Genomic DNA, 25,552 nt, shown 5'->3' on the forward strand with positions numbered 1-25,552 from the left:
CCCAACCCTCTCCTGTATCTACTACAGTGTTCCCAACCCTCTCCTTTATCTTCTACAGTGTTCCCAACCCTCTCCTGTATCTACTACAGTGATACCAACCCTCTCCTGTATCTACTACAGTGTTCCAAACTCTCTCCTTTATCTACTACAGTGTTCCCCAACCCTCTCCTGTATCTACTACAGTGTTCCCAACCCTCTCCTTTATCTTCTACAGTGTTCCCAACCCTCTCCTTTATCTTCTACAGTGTTCCCAACCTTCTCCTTTATCTACTACAGTGTTCCCAACCCTCTCCTTTATCTTCTACAGTGTTCCCAACCCTCTCCTGTATCTACTACAGTATTCCCAACCCTCTTCTGTATCTACTACAGTGTTCCCCAACCCTCTCCTGTATCTACTACAGTGTCCCCCAACCCTCTCCTTTATATACTACAGTGTTCCCAACCCTCTCCTGTATCTACTACAGTGTCCCCAACCCTCTCCTGTATCTACTACAGTGTTCCCCAACCCTCTCCTGTATCTACTACATTGTTCCCCAACCCTCTCCTTTATCTACTACAGTGTCCCCAACCCTCTCCTTTATCTACTACAGTGTTCCCCAACCCTCTCCTGTATCTACTACAGTGTTCCCAACCCTCTCCTGTATCTACTACAGTGATACCAACCCTCTCCTGTATCTACTACAGTGTTCCAAACTCTCTCCTTTATCTACTACAGTGTTCCCCAACCCTCTCCTGTATCTACTACAGTGTTCCCCAACCCGCTCCTTTATCTACTACAGTTTTCCCCAACCCTCTCTTGTATCTACTACAGTGTTCCCCAAACCTCTCCTTTATCTACTACAGTGTCCCCCAACCCTCTCCTGTATCTACTACAGTCTTCCCAACCGTCTCCTGTATCTACTACAGTGTTCCCCAACCCTCTCCTTTATCTACTACAGTGTCCCCCAACCCTCTCCTGTATCTACTACAGTGTTCCCAACCCTCTCCTTTATCTTCTACAGTGTTCCCAACCCTCTCCTGTATCTACTACAGTGATACCAACCCTCTCCTGTATCTACTACAGTGTTCCAAACTCTCTCCTTTATCTACTACAGTGTTCCCCAACCCTCTCCTGTATCTACTACAGTGTTCCCAACCCTCTCCTTTATCTTCTACAGTGTTCCCAACCCTCTCCTTTATCTTCTACAGTGTTCCCAACCTTCTCCTTTATCTACTACAGTGTTCCCAACCCTCTCCTTTATCTTCTACAGTGTTCCCAACCCTCTCCTGTATCTACTACAGTGTTCCCAACCCTCTTCTGTATCTACTACAGTGTTCCCCAACCCTCTCCTATATCTACTACAGTGTCCCCCAACCCTCTCCTTTATATACTACAGTGTTCCCAACCCTCTCCTGTATCTACTACAGTGTCCCCAACCCTCTCCTGTATCTACTCCCAACCCTCTCCTGTATCTACTACAGTGTCCCCCAACCCTCTCCTTTATATACTACAGTGTTCCCAACCCTCTCCTGTATCTACTACAGTGTCCCCAACCCTCTCCTGTATCTACTCCCAACCCTCTCCTTTATCTACTACAGTGTTCCCAACCCTCTCCTTTATCTACTACAGTGTTCCCCAACCCTCTCCTTTATCTACTACAGTTTTCCCCAACCCTCTCCTGTATCTACTACAGTGTTCCCCAACCCGCTCCTTTATCTACTACAGTTTTCCCCAACCCTCTCCTTTATCTACTACAGTGTTCCCCAACCCTCTCTTGTATCTACTACAGTGTTCCCCAAACCTCTCCTTTATCTACTACAGTGTCCCCCAACCCTCTCCTGTATCTACTACAGTCTTCCCAACCGTCTCCTGTATCTACTACAGTGTTCCCCAACCCTCTACTTTATCTACTACAGTGTCCCCCAACCCTCTCCTGTATCTACTACAGTGTTCCCAACCCTCTCCTTTATCTTCTACAGTGTTCCCAACCCTCTCCTGTATCTACTACAGTGATACCAACCCTCTCCTGTATCTACTACAGTGTTCCAAACTCTCTCCTGTATCTACTACATTGTTCCCAACCCTCTCCTTTATCTTCTACAGTGTTCCCAACCCTCTCCTTTATCTTCTACAGTGTTCCCAACCTTCTCCTTTATCTACTACAGTGTTCCCAACCCTCTCCTTTATCTTCTACAGTGTTCCCAACCCTCTCCTGTATCTACTACAGTGTTCCCAACCCTCTTCTGTATCTACTACAGTGTTCCCCAACCCTCTCCTGTATCTACTACAGTGTCCCCCAACCCTCTCCTTTATATACTACAGTGTTCCCAACCCTCTCCTGTATCTACTACAGTGTCCCCAACCCTCTCCTGTATCTACTCCCAACCCTCTCCTTTATCTACTACAGTGTTCCCCAACCCTCTCCTGTATCTACTACATTGTTCCCCAACCCTCTCCTTTATCTACTACAGTGTCCCCAACCCTCTTTTGTATCTACTACAGTGTTCCCAACCGTCTCCTGTATCTACTACAGTGTTCCCCAACCCTCTACTGTATCTACTACAGTGTTCCCCAACCCTCTCCTGTATCTACTACAGTGTTCCCAACCCTCTCCTGTATCTACTACAGTGTTCCCAACCCTCTCCTGTATCTACTACAGTGTTCCCCAACCCTCTCCTGTATCTACTACAGTGTTCCCCAACCCTCTCCTGTATCTACTACAGTGTTCCCCAACCCTCTCCTTTATCTACTACAGTGTTCCCCAACCCTCTCCTGTATCTACTACAGTGTTCCCAACCCTCTCCTTTATCTTCTACAGTGTTCCCAACCTTCTCCTTTATCTACTACAGTGTTCCCAACCCTCTCCTTTATCTTCTACAGTGTTCCCAACCCTCTCCTGTATCTACTACAGTGTTCCCAACCCTCTTCTGTATCTACTACAGTGTTCCCCAACCCTCTCCTGTATCTACTACAGTGTCCCCCAACCCTCTCCTTTATATACTACAGTGTTCCCCAACCCTCTCCTGTATCTACTACAGTGTCCCCAACCCTCTCCTGTATCTACTCCCAACCCTCTCCTTTATCTACTACAGTGTTCCCCAACCCTCTCCTGTATCTACTACATTGTTCCCCAACCCTCTCCTTTATCTACTACAGTGTCCCCAACCCTCTCCTTTATCTACTACAGTGTTCCCCAACCCTCTCCTGTATCTACCACAGTGTTCCCCAACCCTCTCCTTTATCTACTACAGTGTTCCCAACCCTCTCCTGTATCTACTACAGTGTTCCCCAACCCTCTCCTTTATCTACTACAGTGTTCCCCAACCCTCTCCTGTATCTACTACAGTGTCCCCCAACCCTCTCCTTTATCTACTACAGTGTTCCCCAACCCGCTCCTTTATCTACTACAGTTTTCCCCAACCCTCTCCTTTATCTACTACAGTGTTCCCCAACCCTCTCTTGTATCTACTACAGTGTTCCCCAAACCTCTCCTTTATCTACTACAGTGTCCCCCAACCCTCTCCTGTATCTACTACAGTCTTCCCAACCGTCTCCTGTATCTACTACAGTGTTCCCCAACCCTCTCCTTTATCTACTACAGTGTCCCCCAACCCTCTCCTGTATCTACTACAGTGTTCCCAACCCTCTCCTTTATCTTCTACAGTGTTCCCAACCCTCTCCTGTATCTACTACAGTGATACCAACCCTCTCCTGTATCTACTACAGTGTTCCAAACTCTCTCCTTTATCTACTACAGTGTTCCCCAACCCTCTCCTGTATCTACTACAGTGTCCCCAACCCTCTCCTTTATCTACTACAGTGTTCCCAACCCTCTCCTGTATCTACTACAGTGTTCCCAACCCTCTCCTGTATCTACTACAGTGTTCCCCAACCCTCTCCTGTATCTACTACAGTGTCCCCAACCCTCTCCTTTATCTACTACAGTGTTCCCAACCCTCTCCTGTATCTACTACAGTGTTCCCAACCCTCTCCTTTATCTACTACAGTGTCCCCAACCCTCTCCTTTATCTACTACAGTGTTCCCAACCCTCTCCTGTATCTACTACAGTGTTCCCCAACCCTCTCTTGTATCTACTACAGTGTTCCCCAACCCTCTCCTTTATCTACTACAGTGTTCCCCAACCCTCTCCTGTATCTACCACAGTGTTCCCCAACCCTCTCCTTTATCTACTACAGTGTTCCCAACCCTCTCCTGTATCTACTACAGTGTTCCCCAACCCTCTCCTTTATCTACTACAGTGTTCCCCAACCCTCTCCGTCATCTACTACAGTGTTCCCAACCCTCTCCTGTATCTACTACAGTGTTCCCAACCCTCTCCTGTATCTACTACAGTGTTCCCCAACCCTCTCCTTTATCTACTACAGTGTCCCCCAACCCTCTCCTTTATCTACTACAGTGTTCCCCAACCCTCTCCTGTATCTACTACAGTGTTCCCCAACCCTCTCCTTTATCTACTACAGTGTCCCCCAACCCTCTCCTTTATCTACTACAGTGTTCCCCAACCCTCTCCTGTATCTACTACAGTGTTCCCCAACCCGCTCCTTTATCTACTACAGTTTTCCCCAACCCTCTCCTTTATCTACTACAGTGTTCCCCAACCCTCTCTTGTATCTACTACAGTTTTCCCCAACCCTCTCCTTTATCTACTACAGTGTTCCCCAACCCTCTCTTGTATCTACTACAGTGTCCCCAACCCTCTCCTTTATCTACTACAGTGTTCCCAACCCTCTCCTGTATCTACTACAGTGTCCCCAACCCTCTCCTTTATCTACTACAGTGTTCCCCTACCCTCTCCTTTATCTTCTACATTGTTCCCCAAACCTCTCCTTTATCTACTACAGTGTCCCCCAACCCTCTCCTGTATCTACTACAGTGTTCCCCAACCCGCTCCTGTATCTACTACAGTGTTCCCCAACCCTCTCCTTTATCTACTACAGTGTCCCCCAACCCTCTCCTGTATCTACTACAGTGTTCCCAACCCTCTCCTTTATCTTCTACAGTGTTCCCAACCCTCTCCTGTATCTACTACAGTGATACCAACCCTCTCCTGTATCTACTACAGTGTTCCAAACTCTCTCCTTTATCTACTACAGTGTTCCCCAACCCTCTCCTGTATCTACTACAGTGTTCCCAACCCTCTCCTTTATCTTCTACAGTGTTCCCAACCCTCTCCTTTATCTTCTACAGTGTTCCCAACCTTCTCCTTTATCTACTACAGTGTTCCCAACCCTCTCCTTTATCTTCTACAGTGTTCCCAACCCTCTCCTGTATCTACTACAGTGTTCCCAACCCTCTTCTGTATCTACTACAGTGTTCCCCAACCCTCTCCTGTATCTACTACAGTGTTCCCCAACCCTCTCCTGTATCTACCACAGTGTTCCCCAACCCTCTCCTTTATCTACTACAGTGTTCCCAACCCTCTCCTGTATCTACTACAGTGTTCCCCAACCCTCTCCTTTATCTACTACAGTGTTCCCCAACCCTCTCCGTCATCTACTACAGTGTTCCCAACCCTCTCCTGTATCTACTACAGTGTTCCCCAACCCTCTCCTTTATCTACTACAGTTTTCCCCAACCCTCTCCTGTATCTACTACAGTGTTCCCCAACCCTCTCCTTTATCTACTACAGTGTTCCCCAACCCTCTCCGTCATCTACTACAGTGTTCCCAACCCTCTCCTGTATCTACTACAGTGTTCCCCAACCCTCTCCTTTATCTACTACAGTTTTCCCCAACCCTCTCCTGTATCTACTACAGTCTTCCCAACCGTCTCCTGTATCTACTACAGTGTTCCCCAAACCTCTCCTTTATCTACTACAGTGTCCCCCAACCCTCTCCTGTATCTACTACAGTCTTCCCAACCGTCTCCTGTATCTACTACAGTGTTCCCCAACCCTCTCCTTTATCTACTACAGTGTCCCCCAACCCTCTCCTGTATCTACTACAGTGTTCCCAACCCTCTCCTTTATCTTCTACAGTGTTCCCAACCCTCTCCTGTATCTACTACAGTGATACCAACCCTCTCCTGTATCTACTACAGTGTTCCAAACTCTCTCCTTTATCTACTACAGTGTTCCCCAACCCTCTCCTGTATCTACTACAGTGTTCCCAACCCTCTCCTTTATCTTCTACAGTGTTCCCAACCCTCTCCTTTATCTTCTACAGTGTTCCAAACCTTCTCCTTTATCTACTACAGTGTTCCCAACCCTCTCCTTTATCTTCTACAGTGTTCCCAACCCTCTCCTGTATCTACTACAGTGTTCCCAACCCTCTTCTGTATCTACTACAGTGTTCCCCAACCCTCTCCTATATCTACTACAGTGTCCCCCAACCCTCTCCTTTATATACTACAGTGTTCCCAACCCTCTCCTGTATCTACTACAGTGTCCCCAACCCTCTCCTGTATCTACTCCCAACCCTCTCCTGTATCTACTACAGTGTTCCCCAACCCTCTCCTTTATCTACTACAGTGTTCCCAACCCTCTCCTGTATCTACTACAGTGTTCCCCAACCCTCTCCTGTATCTACTACAGTGTTCCCCAACCCTCTCCTTTATCTACTACAGTGTCCCCAACCCTCTCCTTTATCTACTACAGTGTTCCCAACCCTCTCCTTTATCTACTACAGTGTTCCCCAACCCTCTCCTTTATCTACTACAGTTTTCCCCAACCCTCTCCTGTATCTACTACAGTGTTCCCCAACCCGCTCCTTTATCTTATACATTGTTCCCAACCCTCTCCTGTATCTACTACAGTGTTCCCCAACCCTCTCCTTTATCTACTACAGTGTTCCCAACCCGCTCCTTTATCTACTACAGTTTTCCCCAACCCTCTCCTTTATCTACTACAGTGTTCCCCAACCCTCTCCTTTATCTACTACAGTGTCCCCCAACCCTCTCCTGTATCTACTACAGTGTTCCCAACCCTCTCCTTTATCTTCTACAGTGTTCCCAACCCTCTCCTGTATCTACTACAGTGATACCAACCCTCTCCTGTATCTACTACAGTGTTCCAAACTCTCTCCTGTATCTACTACAGTGTTCCCAACCCTCTCCTTTATCTTCTACAGTGTTCCCAACCCTCTCCTTTATCTTCTACAGTGTTCCCAACCTTCTCCTTTATCTACTACAGTTTTCCCAACCCTCTCCTTTATCTTCTACAGTTTTCCCAACCCTCTCCTGTATCTACTACAGTGTTCCCAAGCCTCTTCTGTATCTACTACAGTGTTCCCCAACCCTCTCCTGTATCTACTACAGTGTCCCCCAACCCTCTCCTTTATATACTACAGTGTTCCCAACCCTCTCCTGTATCTACTACAGTGTCCCCAACCCTCTCCTGTATCTACTCCCAACCCTCTCCTTTATCTACTACAGTGTTCCCAACCTTCTCCTTTATCTACTACAGTGTTCCCAACCCTCTCCTTTATCTTCTACAGTGTTCCCAACCCTCTCCTGTATCTACTACAGTGTTCCCAACCCTCTTCTGTATCTACTACAGTGTTCCCCAACCCTCTCCTGTATCTACTACAGTGTCCCCCAACCCTCTCCTTTATATACTACAGTGTTCCCAACCCTCTCCTGTATCTACTACAGTGTCCCCAACCCTCTCCTGTATCAACTCCCAACCCTCTCCTTTATCTACTACAGTGTTCCCCAACACTCTCCTGTATCTACTACATTGTTCCCCAACCCTCTGCTTTATCTACTACAGTGTCCCCAACCCTCTTTTGTATCTACTACAGTGTTCCCAACCGTCTCCTGTATCTACTACAGTGTTCCCCAACCCTCTACTGTATCTACTACAGTGTTCCCCAACCCTCTCCTGTATCTACTACAGTGTTCCCAACCCTCTCCTGTATCTACTACAGTGTTCCCCAACCCTCTCCTGTATCTACTACAGTGTTCCCCAACCCTCTCCTGTATCTACTACAGTGTTCCCCAACCCTCTCCTTTATCTACTACAGTGTTCCCCAACCCTCTCCTGTATCTACTACAGTGTCCCCAACCCTCTCCTTTATCTACTACAGTGTCCCCAACCCTCTCCTTTATATACTACAGTGTTCCCCAACCCTCTCCTTTATCTACTACAGTGTCCCCCAACACTCTCCTGTATCTAATACAGTGTTCCCCAACTCTCTCCTGTATCTACTACAGTGTCCCCAACCCTCTCCTTTATCTACTACAGTGTCCCCAACCCTCTCCTTTATCTACTACAGTGTCCCTCAACCCTCTCCTTTAACTACTACAGTGTCCCCAACCCTCTTCTTTATCTACTACAGTGTTCCCCAACCCTCTCCTTTAACTACTACAGTGTCCCCAACCCTCTCCTTTATCTACTACAGTGTTCCCCAACCCTCTCCTGTATCTACTACAGTGTTCCCCAACCCTCTCCTGTATCTACTACAGTGTTCCCCAACCCTCTCCTGTATCTACTACAGTGTTCCCCAATCCTCTCCTGTATCTAATACAGTGTTCCCAAACCTCTCCTCTATCTACTACAGTGTTCCCAACCCTCTCCTTTATCTACTACAATGTTCCCCAACCCTCTCCTGTATCTACTACAGTTTTTCCAACTCTCTCCTTTATCTACTACAGTGTTCCCAACCCTCTCCTGTATCTACTACAGTGTTCCCCAACCCTCTCCTGTATCTACTCCCAAACCTCTCCTGTATCTACTACAGTGTCCCCAACCCTCTCCTGTATGTACTACAGTGTCCCCAACCCTCTCCTTTATCTACTACAGTGTTCCCCAACCCTCTCCTGTATCTACTACAGTGTTTCCAACTCTCTCCTTTATCTACTACAGTGTTCCCAACCCTCTCCTGTATCTACTACAGTGTTCCCCAACCCTCTCCTGTATCTACTACAGTGTCCCCCAACCCTCTCCTGTATCTACTACAGTGTCCCCCAACCCTCTCCTGTATCTACTACAGTGTTCCCAACCCTCTCCTGTATCTACTACAGTGTCCCCAACCCTCTCCTGTATCTACTACAGTGTTCCCAACCCTCTCCTGTATCTACTACAGTGTTCCCAACCCTCTCCTGTATCTTCTACAGTGTTCCGCAAACCTCTCCTGTATCTACTACAGTGTCCCCAACCCTCTCCTTTATCTACTACAGTGTCCCCAACCCTCTCCTGTATCTACTACAGTGTTCCCAACCCTCTCCTGTATCTACTACAGTGTCCCCAACCCTCTCCTGTATCTACTACAGTGTTCCCAACCCTCTCCTTTATATACTACAGTGTTCCCCAACCCTCTCCTTTATCTACTACAGTGTCCCCAACCCCCTCCTTTATCTACTACAGTGTCCCCCAACCCTCTCCTGTATCTATTACAGTGTTCCCCAACCCTCTCCTTTATCTTCTACAGTGTTCCCCAACCCTCTCCTGTATCTACTACAGTGTTCCCCAACCCTCTCCTTTATCTTCTACATTGTTCCCCAACCCTCTCCTGTATCTACTACAGTGTCCCCCAACCCTCTCCTGTTTCTACTACAGTGTCCCCCAACCCTCTCCTGTATCTACTACAGTGTTCCCAACCCTCTCCTGTATCTACTACAGTGTCCCCAACCCTCTCCTGTATCTACTACAGTGTTCCCAACCCTCTCCTGTATCTACTACAGTGTTCCCAACCCTCTCCTGTATCTTCTACAGTGTTCCGCAACCCTCTCCTGTATCTACTACAGTGTCCCCAACCCTCTCCTTTATCTACTACAGTGTTCCCAACCCTCTCCTTTATATACTACAGTGTTCCCCAACCCTCTCCTTTATTTACTACAGTGTCCCCAACCCTCTCCTGTATCTACTACAGTGTTCCCAACCCTCTCCTGTATCTACTACAGTGTTCCCCAACTCTCTCCTGTATCTACTACAGTGTTCCCAACCCTCTCCTGTATCTACTACAGTGTCCCCAACCCTCTCTTTTATCTACTACAGTGTTCCCAACCCTCTCCTTTATATACTACAGTTTTCCCCCACCCTCTCCTTTATCTACTACAGTGTCCCCAACCCTCTCCTTTATCTACTACAGTGTCCCCAACCCTCTCCTTTATCTACTACAGTGTTCCCAACCCTCTCCTGTATCTACTACAGTGTCCCCAACCCTCTCCTGTATCTACTACAGTGTTCCCAACCCTCTCCTGTATCTACTACAGTGTTCCCAAACCTCTCCTGTATCTTCTACAGTGTTCCGCAACCCTCTCCTGTATCTACTACAGTGTCCCCAACCCTCTCCTTTATCTACTACAGTGTCCCCAACCCTCTCCTGTATCTACTACAGTGTTCCCAACCCTCTCCTGTATCTACTACAGTGTCCCCAACCCTCTCCTGTATCTACTACAGTGTCCCCAACCCTCTCCTGTATCTACTACAGTGTTCCCAACCCTCTGCTTTATATACTACTGTGTTCCCAAACCCTCTCCTTTATTTACTACAGTGTTCCCCAACTCTCTCCTGTATCTACTACAGTGTTCCCAACCCTCTCCTTTATATACTACAGTGTTCCCCCACCCTCTCCTTTATCTACTACAGTGTCCCCAACCCTCTCCTTTATCTACTACAGTGTCCCCAACCCTCTCCTTTATATACTACAGTGTTCCCCCACCCTCTCCTTTATCTACTACAGTGTCCCCAACCCTCTCCTTTATCTACTACAGTGTCCCCAACCCTCTCCTTTATCTACTACAGTGTTCCCAACCCTCTCCTGTATCTACTACAGTGTCCCCCAACCCTCTCCTTTATCTACTACAGTGTTCCCAACCCTCTCCTTTATCTTATACATTGTTCCCCAACCCTCTCCTGTATCTACTACAGTGTTCCCAACCCTCTCCTGTATCTACTACAGTGTTCCCAACCCTCTCCTGTATCTACTACAGTGTTCCCAACCCTCTCCTGTATCTACTACAGTGTTCCCAACCCTCTCCTGTATCTACTACAGTGTCCCAAACCCTCTCCTTTATCTACTACAGTGTCCCCCAACCCTCTCCTGTATCTACTACAGTGTTCCCAACCCTCTCCTGTATCTACTACAGTGTTCCCCAACCCTCTCCTTTATCTACTACAGTGTTCCCCAACCCTCTCCTGTATCTACTACAGTGTTCCCCAACCCTCTCCTTTATCTACTACAGTGTCCCCCAACCCTCTCCTGTATCTACTACAGTGTTCCCAACCCTCTCCTGTATCTACTACAGTGTTCCCAACCCTCTCCTGTATCTACTACAGTGTTCCCCAACCCTCTCCTGTATCTACTACAGTGTTCCCAACCCTCTGCTTTATATACTACTGTGTTCCCAAACCCTCTCCTGTATCTACTACAGTGTTCCCCAACCCTCTCCTGTATCTACTACAGTGTTTCCCAACCCTCTCCTTTATCTACTACAGTGTTCCCAACCCTCTCCTTTATCTACTACAGTGTTCCCAACCCTCTCTTACCTAGGGAACCGTCAGACAGTCCACAATGTTGTTCTAGTACTGCTGTCCCACACTCTGTTAAACTTATCAACTGTTCTTAAATGTAAATCCTACATTTTGCTTGACTCAGTTCTTTTGATTTTAAACCCCTTTTAAAAAGTGCTCAGAGCTAGGCCAGCTTTGTCACACTGCTAACTTTTTCTAATTCTTCCACATGGTCCTGGATAAGTTTAAATCAGGTGGGGTGTCTGGGTATCTCCCAGCAGAGAGTAGAGAGACACAGATTTACAACGTAATATCACAAGGAACCCATAATGTCTTGACACACAACAGCCTCAGAGACAGCATGTGCGCCCCAAATGGTACCCTACTATTTCATATATAGTGCACTTCTCTGACTTGAATTTTTTTTACAATGTGTTTATTTTGTTTCTTTTTTCTTCTGTTCACAGTGTGGTCCCAGCTGAGACAGTGTGTCCTGCTTGTGTGACTTCAGCCACCCAGACAAGATGGCCTTTCTGAACAGAGTGGAACGGGGTGACATGGCCAAACATGACCTCAGGGTGAGGAGTGTGGGAGGAGGAAAAGGAGAGGAAATGAAGCTGAAGAAGGAGAGGATAGAGAAGAAAGGTGGAAATGTATGGAAAGCATAGAGCCAATGGGTTATAGAACCTGATAGGGACCAACCATAGTCCACATATTCACACTTGTAATCAAACACTTGACAGGAGAACACCAGTATAATACATACAACTTCACTACATTTAACTTACGACACACAACTTCATAAAATAAACCCTCCATTGTGAATGGGCTTCCTAATTAAAATCTATTTTCCTCTTTTCTATTCTCTCTACCAGCTACTTTATACGCTTGCTTTCTTCCCTTTATTTAACCAGGTAAGTCATTGAGGACACACACAGTGTCTCCTGTGCGGCTGGTTATGGTCAGAGTGGTGCAGGAGGCAGCACTGGCTCTGTGCTCCAGGTCCTCTCTCCATGTCTATGAGCAGCAGAGGGGTGTGTGTGTGGTGTTCTATCATCTTCTTCACTCCTGGGAAACTCTGCATCAGCAACACAGCAGCAACAGCATAGGATGGAAAGGCCCATTTGTTAGTTTATGATGTGTTGGCATTTATTGTCATGAATCATTCCCTGGAGGCAGCTCTGCAGAGTAGTCACCCTGCTAACCCAAATGCCTAACCCTAACCTTAAATTAAGACCAACAAACAAAGAAAATGTATCATAACATTCTATGATATAGCCAATTTTGACTTTGCAGCTACCCCATCTAGAGGAAAATACTCTGTTCTGCCTCCAAGACAAGATTCATGACAATAAACGGAAACCTGCGATATGTTGAAGATCCAATGCAGCATTTTATCTCCATATCAAATCCTTTCTGGGTAACAATTTAAGTACCTTACTGTGATTGTTTTCAATTAAAATGGTCTAAAGAAACAAAAATAGCTTCTTATCAAAGAGAAATTCAAATACATTTTTCTCTGTTTTATGATCACAACCTAAAAATGACAGGTATATTTTAAATGACCGGTATAATATGTACAACTTCACACACACACAGGTGCACACGCACGCGCACGCGCACACGCACACACACACACACACACACGCACACAGTGTTTCCTGTGCTGCTGGTTCTGGTCAGAGTGGTGCAGGGTGCAGCAGGCAGCACTGGCTCTGTGCTCCAGTTCCATTCTCCATGTCTATGAGCAGCAGAGGGGTGTGTGTGTGGTGTTCGATCATCTCCTCCACTCCTGGGAAACTCTGCAGCAGCAACACAGCAGCAGCACAGCAGCAGCACAGCAGCAACACAGATTTGAAAGAGCCGGTGGTTAGTTTATGATGTGTCAGCGGGTTGGCATTTATTGTCATGAACTCTGCAGAGTGGTCAAAGCCTCAGTCATAAAATCTGATTTTAACCACCTAATGCCTAACCCTAACTTTAACTTAAGACCAAAAAGCATATTTTTGTTTTCATACATTTTTATGATATAGACAAATTTGACTTTGCAGCTGGCCCGACTAACAGAAATTGCTCAGTTCTGCCTCCAAGGCAAGATTCATGACAATAAACGTCAACCTGTGATGTGTTAAAAAATCCAATGCAGCCGTTTTTCTCTCAATATCAACATTTCTGGGTAACAGTGAAGTACCTTACTGTGATTGTTTTCAATTAAAATGGTTGAAAGAAACCAAAAATTGCTTATTTAGCAAAGAGCAATTTTTCAAGTAAGAATTTAGCTTGGACTGTCTGGGAGTGGTCTGAGTGGGGAGGGGAAAATGAAAAACTATCTTTTATTGGCAAAGAGGTTTTGAACTCTTTTTTTTATTGGTCTATTAACTAATTTACTGGTGATGTCACCAGGCAAGCCAAAACTCCTGCAAAAAAACATCCCACAAAAACCTCAGGTGGCCTTTTCAAACAGGTCGTACACAAAAATGGCATCATTTTCACAATTTCAACGTAGGAATATATATATAAAACACAGGAAAATCTTATTTTTTTCTGAGTCCCAGATGTGTTTGGAAACTGTAAGCTAATTTAGATAAAAGCGCCTGCTAGCTAGATGACCAATGTTTTTAATTGCATTCGCATGCTAAGCTGAAATTCTGTGGCCTGGCTGGTCTAGTGGTAATGGCGTGGGCACATAGTGTGGGCAAAGGTTTTAATCCCTTTGACACAACCTCTATCTTTCCCCACTGTCATCCCCTCACCATCTGTTCAATAAAATCAAGAAAAAATTCTAATAAAAGAAAAGTCACATTCTTGTTTGTGAGTGAATCCTGACAGAGCAGAGAGGAGGCTGTTTGTTTACCTCGCTACCCATGAGGCCGGTGCCCAGGTGGTATGTGTTGCCTTGGTGACGTATCTGGATGTTGTAGACCTTGCCTTGGTTCAGCACCATGAGCGTGTAGGGCTGCCCAGAAGACCCCTTAGAACTGTCCCTCACCAGAAACGCTCCATCCTGAAACACACACAGCTGCGTTGATACACAGACTATGTGTGTGTGTGAATGCTCGTGTGTTATTGAAGCCTACGAGGGTTTGGGGATTCCTGACCTTGTTAACCCATCTGAGAGATGCTTCAGCCTGGCCTCTGGTCACCAGTCCTCCATACCACTCAGGATCAATGTCCTGCACACGACAGGGAACAGCAACAGACCAACAGTGTTAGAATGCAAAAAATGAAGAGAAAACCCATTGGGTCTAGATCCACATGGTGGTTGGACAGGAACAACTAGCCGGCTGTTCAAAAACAAGAGTAAAACAGCACTCTAGACCGCACACACCGGTCTCCTCTCGTGTGAGTTTTTACACTTGTTTTTGAGTGCTGTTAAGTTCTTAGGCACGGTACCTATGGGGTGTTTCTGCATGGTGGTGTTTGGTAGGTTTTGTGTGTGGACCCTAAGAGCATTTCGCTACACTCGCAATAACATCTGCTAACCATGTGTATGTGACCAATAAAATGTGATTTGATTTGAAGAGAAGTTTGGTCATGACCCTAGTGTTTGTTTACTGAAACAGTGCTATCTTGTGGCCAGTGACACTTACTACATACCCTTGATCATTCTCATTAAAACGTAGGAGTTTTCCGCAAATCTTTATTACATGTATAATATTGTATGTTGATACGTAAATAACGTTTGAAAAGTAGTATGGCTGATATGGATTGCATAGATGCTCTGCTGGTGTAAAAAGGGTGTTTGATTGATCTGCTCACCTTCCCTGTGCCTGGCATTGTGTTGGGGACCATTGAAGGAGGTGGGTAAGAAGGACCAGGAGGTTTACTGCAGCTGGATCTGTTGGTAGAGAAGATATGCTAGTACAACATGTTAGGAGAATTGGCTCCATCTTCATCTCAATAGTACAAAGTGAATTATTCTCCTCGAATTCTCACTCTGAATTTACTGAAGGAACATGAACCGGTAAAAACAACATTATTTTAATTGTTTTCATCAAGACTGTCTTTCAATAGAAAACCAAGCAGGGGAAGAAGCACCTTCAGACTGTTGAGTTACAGCCAAGGGGTTAATGAGGATGGAGAGGTCTGGGTTACCTATAGTCTGGTGGCTTTGGGCCCTTTAGTTGAGGTGGCTTCACTTTGGCGGGCTGGGGAGAGCTGAATGGACTGCCCTCTCCTGGACACCATGGGTAGTCACCAAACAGACAAGAAAAACAGAAGTTAGGCAAAACATTGAATTCTCAACCTACTAGTCAACAGTAGCCATAATGTTGGCATTCTGTTCGTACCGTAGCTTACTTTTCTTTGTCTTTGCAAGACAACTTTAGTATATAGCATAAGAGGTTCTCAACACATTGACAATGCCTTTCTAATTGCCCCTTGGGGATTCATATTTAATTGAATTGAAAAGACTTGACCTGAATAAACAGACTAGGAGGCTAAATCAACAGGACAACAGACAGTTGGCATAGTTACTTGTAGGAGTTGTTTTGGTGTTTGTGTGATGATGTTGTTTCTTGGTGGGAGCGGGCTGTCCAGGCTTCTTGCTTCGGTCGACCAGGGGGACAGAAGGGCCTGTTGGGGATGGGTAGGAAGATGTGTCTCAAACGAACCACTAATAAGCATTCAAAGAAGTGATCTGGGGATGTTGCTTTAATTTAACTAAGGTAGGAAAAACCATCGAATTAGATTTGGCCAAGACAGCTCTAGTCATTTTAATTCTATGGTTTTACCTACCTTAGTTGAATGGCACCTCATAGAATGCACTGATTGTCCCAGTAGGTAGGAGTGTCGGCTAAATGACTCAAATGTCATCTGTCCTGATTTTCTGGCCTCATCTTACATCTGTGAGCTTAATCTACCCCTAAACCAGGGTTTCCCAAACTTGGTCCTGGGCCCCCCCTGGGTACACGTTTTGGTTTTTGCCCTAGCACTACACAGCTCATTCAAATAACCAACTCATCATCAAGCTTTTATTATTTGAGTCAGCAGTGTAGTGTTAGGGTAAAAACCAAAACGTGCACCTGGGGGGCCTCAAGACCAAGTTTGGGAAACCCTGCTCTAAACCACTGGCCTCCTGTTCCTTATTTTTCATGGTGCTGATCACAACAGAATAGTCCTGCTCTTTACAATATCAACACAAGCAGCTAAGAGACAGACCGTATGATCTCTGATAACATGGTCAGTGACTTACGTTTGTCTGCAGTTTCGAATGGCCTCTGAGGGGAGGGGTCTAGTCTGGATGTGGGAGGTCTGGCCAGCTAGAGGGAGCGAGAGAAAGAGAGTGAGGGGAAGAGAGAGTGACAGAGAGCATGCGAGAGTTGGAAACTTAATTAACAATGATTGATCTCAGAAAGAGAGGAGGATGGTAACATGAAAGAAAGAGCGGATGAAAAGGTTTAAGGTTAGTGGTATGAAAAGATGGTGGCTGTAAAGCAGACAGGATGAGAAGAGGAGAAAAATAAGGATTGTGTAATGAAGACTCTGATGAAGAAGACACTCACTGTGTTATGGCTGGTGGCCAGGGCCTGAGGACCAGGGCGTTGGGGTGTTCTCGGAGTCCTTCCAGTAGGAAGAGTTACTGACGGACCTCCACGCACAGAATCTACACACACACACATGCATTTGCATGCGCACGCGCAGGCGCACACACACACACACACACACACACACACACACACACACACACACACACACACACACACACACACACACACACACACACACACACACACACACACACACACACACACACACACACACACAGCCGAGCTATAGTACCAACAGTATGTATTTAATAAAGACAGTCAGTAATGGTTAATTGTACATCTTCTGTACCTATATAGTCACTGTTCCCTAGGGGCTTGGGGAGATTGAGGAGGCGGGGGATCTCCTCTGTAGCTGAGGGAGGAGGCTCATAGTCACCATCACTCTCCTCTTCCCCTTCTCCCTCTGCAGGTGGCAGGCGGTCAGACACGGCACAGATATAACTGTCGTCCTCGTCAGGGTTCTCATAGTCATTATCACTCATATCCTGACAGACCAGGAGAGGAAGGAGAGGAGAGAGGAGGAGAGGAGAGAGGAGGGGAGAGGGGAGAGGAGGGGGGGAGAGGGGAGAGGAGGGGAGGAGAGGAGAGAGGAGGAGAGGAGAGAGGGGGAGAGGAGGGGAGGAGAGGAGGAGAGGAGAGAGGAGGAGAGGGGAGAGGAGGGGAGGAGAGGAGAGAGGAGGGGAGAGGAGGGGAGGAGAGAGGAGGGGAGGGGAGAGGAGGGGAGGAGAGGAGAGAGGAGGGGAGGAGAGGAGAGGAGAGCAGAGAGGAGGGGAGGAGAGGAGAGAGGAGGAGAGGGGAGAGGAGGAGAGGAGAGGAGAGGGGAGAGGAGGGGAGGAGAGAGGAGGGGAGGAGAGGGGAGAGGAGGGGAGGAGAGGAGAGGAGAGAGGAGGGGAGGAGAGGGGAGAGGAGGGGAGGAGAGGGGAGAGGAGGGGAGGAGAGGAGAGAAGAGGGGAGGATAGAGGAGGGGAGGGGAGGAGAGAGGAGGGGAGGAGAGGTGGGTAATTACAGGTTGGTGATTAGTGATATGGCTTTGGACAAGGGTCTTCTGCTGATGATGTTAAGCTACATTTCTACATTGTGTGGATGGATGTGTGGCTTGGTAGCAATGTCATGTCAAAGTGAGAGTGTTCTACAGTACACGATACACTCACAAACGTTTCTGAATCCCAGGCTTCATCTTCCTCTTGTACAAAATCTACAGAGAGAAAACCAATCATACAATGAGGAGAGGGTGGGAGATGTTTCTCCTGAGATATAGTAGCTGTGGGTCTGGAGCCGTGGTACTGTACAGTTCTGTTTACCTTGTTGATGGCTCTTAGGTTCCCTTGATCTGGTGAAGACATGAGGAACATGGCTGTGAAGTGTTTCTCTACTGTCCTGTCATACAGCAGAGATGAGTTCTCATGGTGGAAATGTATGCTAGGCTAGTAGATTAGCATTTCTCACCTCTGACTGAACCCCCTCTCCTCTTCTCTCCTGTTGATCTCACTACAGATCCTAGTGATGACTCTAGAGAATTTATTGAAATCATTGAGTAACACAATGTTATCAAATTTAGTACTTTCTCTCACCTATCTCAGCCCCCGCTTGTTTGTTTCCTCTCTCTCTCTCTCTCTGGCACACGGGCACACCATCAAGCTGTCTTGCTCTCTCTCTCTCTCTCTCTCTCTCTCTCACACACACACACACACACACACACACACACACACACACACACACACACACACACACACACACACACACACACACACACACACACACACACACATACACACACACACACACACACACACACACACACACACACACACACACACACACACACACACACACATCTTGCTCTCTCTCTCTCTGCCTTTTCATTAGAAGATTCAACAGGTTATTTCCAGCTACACGTCCTCCAGCATCACATAAACCACATACAGTAACCACATCACAGTTATTAAAAGCCACTGACATATACAGCACTGTAACAGCCAAACACACACCCATGTCCAAACCAACTGTATTTGAATGTGGGTGTCCATTTCCACTCTCTGTAACAGCCAGATTAAATGGTCTCAGTTAAAGATTTTCAAGGAGGTTTGTGTGTGGTAGAGGAGACTGATTAAGACTTGCTTAAGGGACCAGAGTTGCTTCACAAGGGTTACTTTATCTGATTATGAAATTAAATAGTTTTGACTTTAGACTTACGGAATATGAATGGTGGGAAACTTTTGAAGGTCGCCATCTTTCATCTTCTGTAATGGTACAGTGACAGCATAGATCATTAAATAAAATGAAGTAACCGTCTTAGTTGTATCACAGTATACAAGAGCAGCTGCACACACACACACACACACACACACACACACACACACACATACGCACACACGCACGCACGCACACACACACACAACACACACCCAAACACACACACACACGCACACACACACACACACACACACACACACACACACACACACTTACCAGAAAGCGTGCTCCGTTCATGCTGGTCTTCATCACCACTTTGTCACAGCTGGACAGCCTCAGCTGAGAATGTCACAACACACCAGAGATGTCACACCAGGACAGAGGTCACACTCACTTTCTTAATGCATGCAAATGAGCTGGGTCTGAGCGCTGATCCAGGACCAGTTTTGGCTTTTAGATTATAATGAATGGACCAGGAGGACCTGGTCCTAGATCAGCAGTCCTACTGATTTGAGGTTAGAGCTTTGGGCCAGTAACCGAAAGGTTGCTGGATTGAATCCCAGAGTTGACACGGTAAAATTATGTCGTTCTGCCCCTGAGAAGGCAGTTAACCCACTGTTCCCCGGTAGGCTGTCATTGTAAATAAGAATATGTTCTTAACTGACTTGCCTAGTTAAATAAAATAAATAAATACAATACTCTGAGAGGCATCATACAGGCCCTGATCTGTTCCATATCAGCTGCTGGCATTCATATGGGCAATTCAGTACTAAATCAAAATCACAAGAAAGATGAGAATTGAATGCTGATGAACCACTGATGTAAAGAGCTGCATTATCTACAGAAGAAAACGGGTCATGAAGTGTCCACGCTCACCCTCTTCATATAGTCGGCTAGACTACGTGCGTTCCACCCCATCACCTCCGACCTGGAGGGAACACTGTCAAAACTCATCGTCTTCTTCTGTCCAAAGCTTTCCAAAGTTTTGTCTTAGTAAGCCTTGAGTCCAAGGCTCTTCTTCTAGATCCAAGGCTCTTCTTCTAGATCCAAGGCTCTTCTTCTAGATCCAAGGCTCTTCTTCTCGATCCAAGGCTCTTCTTCTCGATCCAAGGCTCTTCTTCTCGATCCAAGGCTCTTCCTCTAGATCCAAGGCTCTTCTTCTAGATCCAAGGCTCTTCTGTTGGTAAAGTCCAAGGCTCTTCTTCTAGATCCAAGGCTCTTCTTCTAGATCCAAGGCTCTTCTGTTGGTAAAGTCCAAGGCTCTTATCTTAGTAGGTCCAATGTTTTTGTCTTAGTATGGTCCACGGTTTGTAGTAAATTCCAAGGCTTTTCTCAAGTGTGAGTAAGGTCCAGGGCTTTGGCTTTCCACCTAGACAATTCACACAAGGGAATCAGATCCACACTCCAGGAAACCTCAGTGAATGTAGACAGGAGTTAACAGTAAGCCTCCTCTTGTTAGTCTCGTGATGGGCCTTAGCTGCTACACCATGCACGTCCTGTTAGCCATATATGTGGAGAGATAAATATTTAGCATTAATTTAATGGCGATGGTACTGTTTCTACAGGCCTCCCTGGTGTCTCTGTAACTGTGAGGAGGCAGTGTGGACTTCAGTTTGTCACCCACTGCCTTTCCTGTCACAGGCAGTCAAAAGAGGAAGTCTAGTAGGCCACAGAGGATGTAAAGAAGAGAAGAAAGTGTTTTGGCCCAAATGGCCCACTATCAGCCCTGGACCAAAGTAGTTTCCTATATAGCAAATAGGGTGCCATTTGGGACGCAAATCTAGAGCTAGCCTGCTTCACTGTGTAGGCCTGTAGACAAGCCATCTCTATACTTAGCCACTCAACATCAGATTCTAAATGTATCACTGCCCATGTGACTTTAAATGTTCTATCAATATGCCTTAAACCAGGCCTGTACTAAGGTCATTGTATTTGACACTGATCTGGTCCTTTATCGTATGGTCCTCTCTCTCTGCATCAGACCGGCTGCTATGTGTCGATCTAACATTACATTTCAGACTAATATGTGTTTTCAAACACAGACACCTAGCTACTGTTGCTAGTCTCACTCTCACTGGACCCTCCTCTTGTAAGATTGTTTAGGACAGAAAGACAGCCCTCCTTTACTGTATAGTAGGTTGAGTTTAATATCTTCCCAGCAACAGTTATTATTAGATGATATGTGATTGTGTCCTGAGTCTACGGCTGCGTTTAGACAGGCAGCCCAATTCTGATCATTGTTTCACTAATCCCTTTTAACCAATCAGATCAGCTCTGAAAAATATGTGAAAAGATCTCATGTGATTGGTCAAAATACCAATTAGTGGGAAAAAGATGAGAATTGGGCTGCCTGTCTAAACACAGCCTATGGCCCCTATGATGTCTTATTCAGGCTGCTGCCTGTGTTGGATGTCTTATTCAGCCTGTTTGATTTGATTTACCTGTATTTGAAACCCAAACACACAAAAATGGAATGACAATTGTATGTAGCTCTAAACCTCACAGGATGTTCTTCACACTCCAATATGGTGGCCAAACGGTCCACTTGGATCATGGCATTTCAATTGGAATATCTATTTTACTGCATTTCTATGAACATTATCCAGGCCTGCAGACTGTTGTGATGGCACAGATAGCCATCCCACCATCCAACCCACTACTGAACCTGGTATCTCACACCAAAGTGAGAGAGGAGGGTAGAGGGGAGGTGGTGGGGATAGAGGAGGGAAGGCTGTCCAGGGCTGTCTGGGTATGAAGACAGCCATACCCCTGGGGGGTCCTAACAAAGCCTGCCCTCCAGCCTCCAGTCTCCATCATTATTGAGAGACATTCCTTCATACAGAGGTTGCAGCTGAATGGCACACATTACCTGTACCGTGAACTGCATTCAACCAGGGCCTGGCTCTGGCTAAAAGTAGTGCACTGTATAGGAAATAAGGTGTGTGAAACCTAAGTAAGTTGAAAACAACTGGTTGGTTGAACCCCAGGGCCTCTAGAGAACAGTGTTCCAGTGTGTTGGTTGAGCACCAGGGCCTCTTGAGAACAGTGTTCCAGTGTGTTGGTTGAGCCCCAGGGCCTCTAGAGAACAGTGGTCCAGTGTGTTGGTTGAGCCCCAGGGCCTCAAGAGAACAGTGTTCCAGTGTGTTGGTTGGTTGAGCCCCAGGGCCTCTAGAGAACAGTGTTCCAGTGTGTTGGTTGGTTGAGCCCCAGGGCCTCTAGAGAACAGTGTTTCAGTGTGTTGGTTGAGACCCAGGGCCTCTAGAGAACAGTGTTCAAGTGTGTTGGTTGGTTGAGCCCCAAGGCCTCTAGAGAACAGTGTTCCAGTGTGTTGGTTGGTTGAGCCCCAGGGCCTCTAGAGAACAGTGTTCCAGTGTGTTGGTTGGTTGAGCCCCAGGGCCTCTAGAGAACAGTGTTCCAGTGTGTTGGTTGGTTGAGCCCCAGGGCCTCTAGAGAACAGTGTTCCAGTGTGTTGGTTGGTTGAGCCCCAGGGCCTCTAGAGAACAGTGTTCCAGTGTGTTGGTTGGTTGAGCCCCAGGGCCTCTAGAGAACAGTGTTCCAGTGTGTTGGTTGGTTGAGCCCCAGGGCCTCTAGAGAACAGTGTTCCAGTGTGTTGGTTGAGCCCCAGGGCTTCTAGAGAACAGTGTTCCAGTGTGTTGGTTGGTTGAGCCCCAGGGCCTCTAGAGAACAGTGTTCCAGTGTGTTGGTTGGTTGAGCCCCAGGGCCTCAAGAGAACAGTGTTCCAGTGTGTTGGTTGGTTGAGCCCAAGGGCCTCTAGAGAACAGTGTTCCAGTGTGTTGGTTGAGCCCCAGGGCCTCTAGAGAACAGTGTTCCAGTGTGTTGGTTGAGCCCCAGGGCCTCTAGAGAACAGTGTTCCAGTGTGTTGGTTGGTTGAGCCCCAGGGCCTCTAGAGAACAGTGTTCCAGTGTGTTGGTTGAGCCCCAGGGCCTCTAGAGAACAGTGTTCCAGTGTGTTGGTTGAGCCCCAGGGCTTCTAGAGAACAATGTTCCAGTGTGTAGGTTGGTTGAGCCCCAAGGCCTCTAGAGAACAGTGTTCCAGTGTGTTGGTTGAGCCCCAGGGCCTCTTGAGAACAGTGTTCCAGTGTGTTGGTTGAGCCCCAGGGCCTCTAGAGAACTATGTTTCAGTGTGTTGGTTTGGTTGAGCTCCAGGGCCTCTAGATAACTATATTGGGTTCTAATCTACAGGCCCACAATGCACATTCAATTATGATGTGTAGCCTAAACGTGCAGCCATTTCTAGATGTGAAATGGGCCCTTGCATGGATACATATCCCTAACAACACGATATGGTTGTTGGCTCAACATTTAAACGTATGCATTTAAGTCAGGTCTTTTACCTGGATAGACACAGATGTATTGTGTATGAATATAGCCTATATTCCCATACAAAATACACTATAGTAGGCTACAGTGTTTATTGTTCCTACAGGGATACACTTGGTTGGCACTTCCGGGTAGGCCAACTCTCTATACCAACTTAGATGTCATAATATATTTCTTTAGACATAATAGATCGTTTTTACAGTGAATTTGGAAAGTATTCAGACCCCTTGACTTTCTCCACATTTTGTTACGTTACAGCCTTATTCTAAAATGTATTAAATCGTTTTTTCCCTCATCAATCTACACACAATACCTCATAATGACAAATCCAAAACAGTTTTTTAGAAATCTTATTTACTTAAGTATTCAGACCCTTTGCTATGAGACTCGACATTGAGCTGAAATGCATCCTGTTTCTATTGATCATCCTTGAGATGTTTCTACAACTTGATTGGAGTCCACCTGTGGTAAATTCAATTGATTTGACATGATTTGGAAAGGCACACACCTGTCTATATAAGGTCCCACAGTTGACAGTGCATGGCAGAGCAAAAACCAAGCCATGAGGTCAAAGGAATTGGTAGAGTGGCCAGACAGTAGCCACTACTCAGTAAAAGGCACATGACAGCCCGCTTGGAGTTTGCCAAAAGGCATCTAAAGGACTCTCAGACCATCTGATGATGTCATAGGCGTCGTAAGGATTGGACCAAGGCGCAGCGGGTAAAGTGCTCTTCTTCTTAATTTATTTAAAGAAAACACTTAAACAAAATAAACAACCGACGACAAACAGTTCCATAAGGCTCCCAGGCTATACAGAAAATAACCACCCACAAAACACAAGTGAAAACAAACCCAACTAAATATGGCCTCCAATTAGAGACAACGACAACCAGCTGCCTCTAATTGGAGGTCATTGACAAAAACCCAACATAGAAATAGAAAACTAGATATACACATAGAAATAGAAAATATAGAACAGAAACCAAAAAACACCGAAACACACAAAACAAACACCCCCTGCCACGCCCTGACCAAACTACAATGACAAATAACCATTTTTACTGGTCAGGATGTGACAGTTGAAACCAATATTTAACTCTCTTTGGCCTGGAGGAAACCTGGCACCGTCCCTACAGTGAAGCATGGTGGTGGCAGTATCATGCTGTGGGGATGTTTTTCAGTTTTTCACTACATTCCTAAATACAATTATGTACTTTTTACAAATTTTTACTCCCTACGTGTTCTGACACCCAAAAGTACTTGTTACATTTTGACAGGAAAATGGTCCAATTCAGACACTTATCTAAAAAACATCCCTGGTCATCCCTACTGCCTCTGATCTGTTAGACTCATTAAACACAAATGCTTTGTTTGTAAATTATGTGTGAGTGTTGGAGTGTGCCCCTGGCTATCCATCAATAGAAATACAAATACAATTGTGCCATCTGGTTTGTTTAATATAAGGAATTTGAAATTATTTATACCTTTACTTTGATACTTAAGTACATTTTAGCAATTCCATTTACTTTTGATACTTAAGTATATTTAAAACCAAATACTTTTAGACTTTTACTCAAGTAGTATTTTACTGGCTGACTTTCACTTTTACTTGAGTCATTTTCTATTAAGGTATCTTTACTTTTACTCAAGTATGACAGTTGAGTACTTTTTCCACCACTGCGAACTACCAATCTAACAAGAGAAAGACAAAGGATGCACTACCACATTTAGACATTGCACCTGTTGTATTCTACTATTCTAATGCTCAATAGTAAGTTGAGACCCCGACTGAGATCCTAATTTTTAAAAGTAATAATTGGTTGGGGGCCCCCTAGAGGCCGGGGGCCCTAAGCGACTGCTTTTGTTGCATATGCCTGGAACCGGCCCTGCGATTAGCAAGCATTAAAACAATACAATATGATCTGAATAGGTGTTATAGTAACACCTTATCAATGACAGTGGCGTGTATTCATGGATGCCAAATGAAGCCAGGCTTCCCCAAAAAATGGACCAATAAAAAATAAATAAAAAATGTATCATTCCTCTCTTTCTGTTTCATCATGTTCCTTAAATTCG

General features: G+C 45.9%; 1 protein-coding gene across 2 annotated transcripts; it reads right to left on the reverse strand.

Moving 5' to 3' along the window:
• Positions 1-11,813: 11,813 nt before the first annotated feature.
• Positions 11,814-20,722, reverse strand: lcp2b (lymphocyte cytosolic protein 2b). 2 transcript variants are annotated; one of them, XM_029771748.1, is made up of 16 exons: positions 20,013-20,722; positions 19,413-19,475; positions 19,137-19,183; positions 18,390-18,452; positions 18,245-18,273; positions 18,095-18,138; positions 17,233-17,428; positions 16,899-16,999; positions 16,589-16,655; positions 15,871-15,969; positions 15,490-15,571; positions 15,154-15,232; positions 14,493-14,567; positions 14,249-14,398; positions 13,046-13,196; positions 11,814-12,472 (listed from the first exon to the last, which is right to left on the reverse strand). In XM_029771748.1, exons 1-15 carry the CDS (start codon positions 20,088-20,090, stop codon positions 13,074-13,076), a joined length of 1,296 nt encoding a protein of 431 aa, XP_029627608.1. In that variant the 5' UTR covers positions 20,091-20,722; the 3' UTR covers positions 11,814-12,472; positions 13,046-13,073. The 2 variants fall into 2 exon arrangements, with proteins under 2 accessions (XP_029627608.1, XP_029627607.1); XM_029771747.1 differs by having other exon boundaries at positions 11,814-13,196.
• Between the last annotated feature and the right edge of the window lie 4,830 nt (positions 20,723-25,552).

Source organism: Salmo trutta, chromosome 13, assembly GCF_901001165.1.
Source record: "Salmo trutta chromosome 13, fSalTru1.1, whole genome shotgun sequence".
In the NCBI taxonomy this organism is placed as follows: Eukaryota; Metazoa; Chordata; class Actinopteri; order Salmoniformes; family Salmonidae; genus Salmo; species Salmo trutta.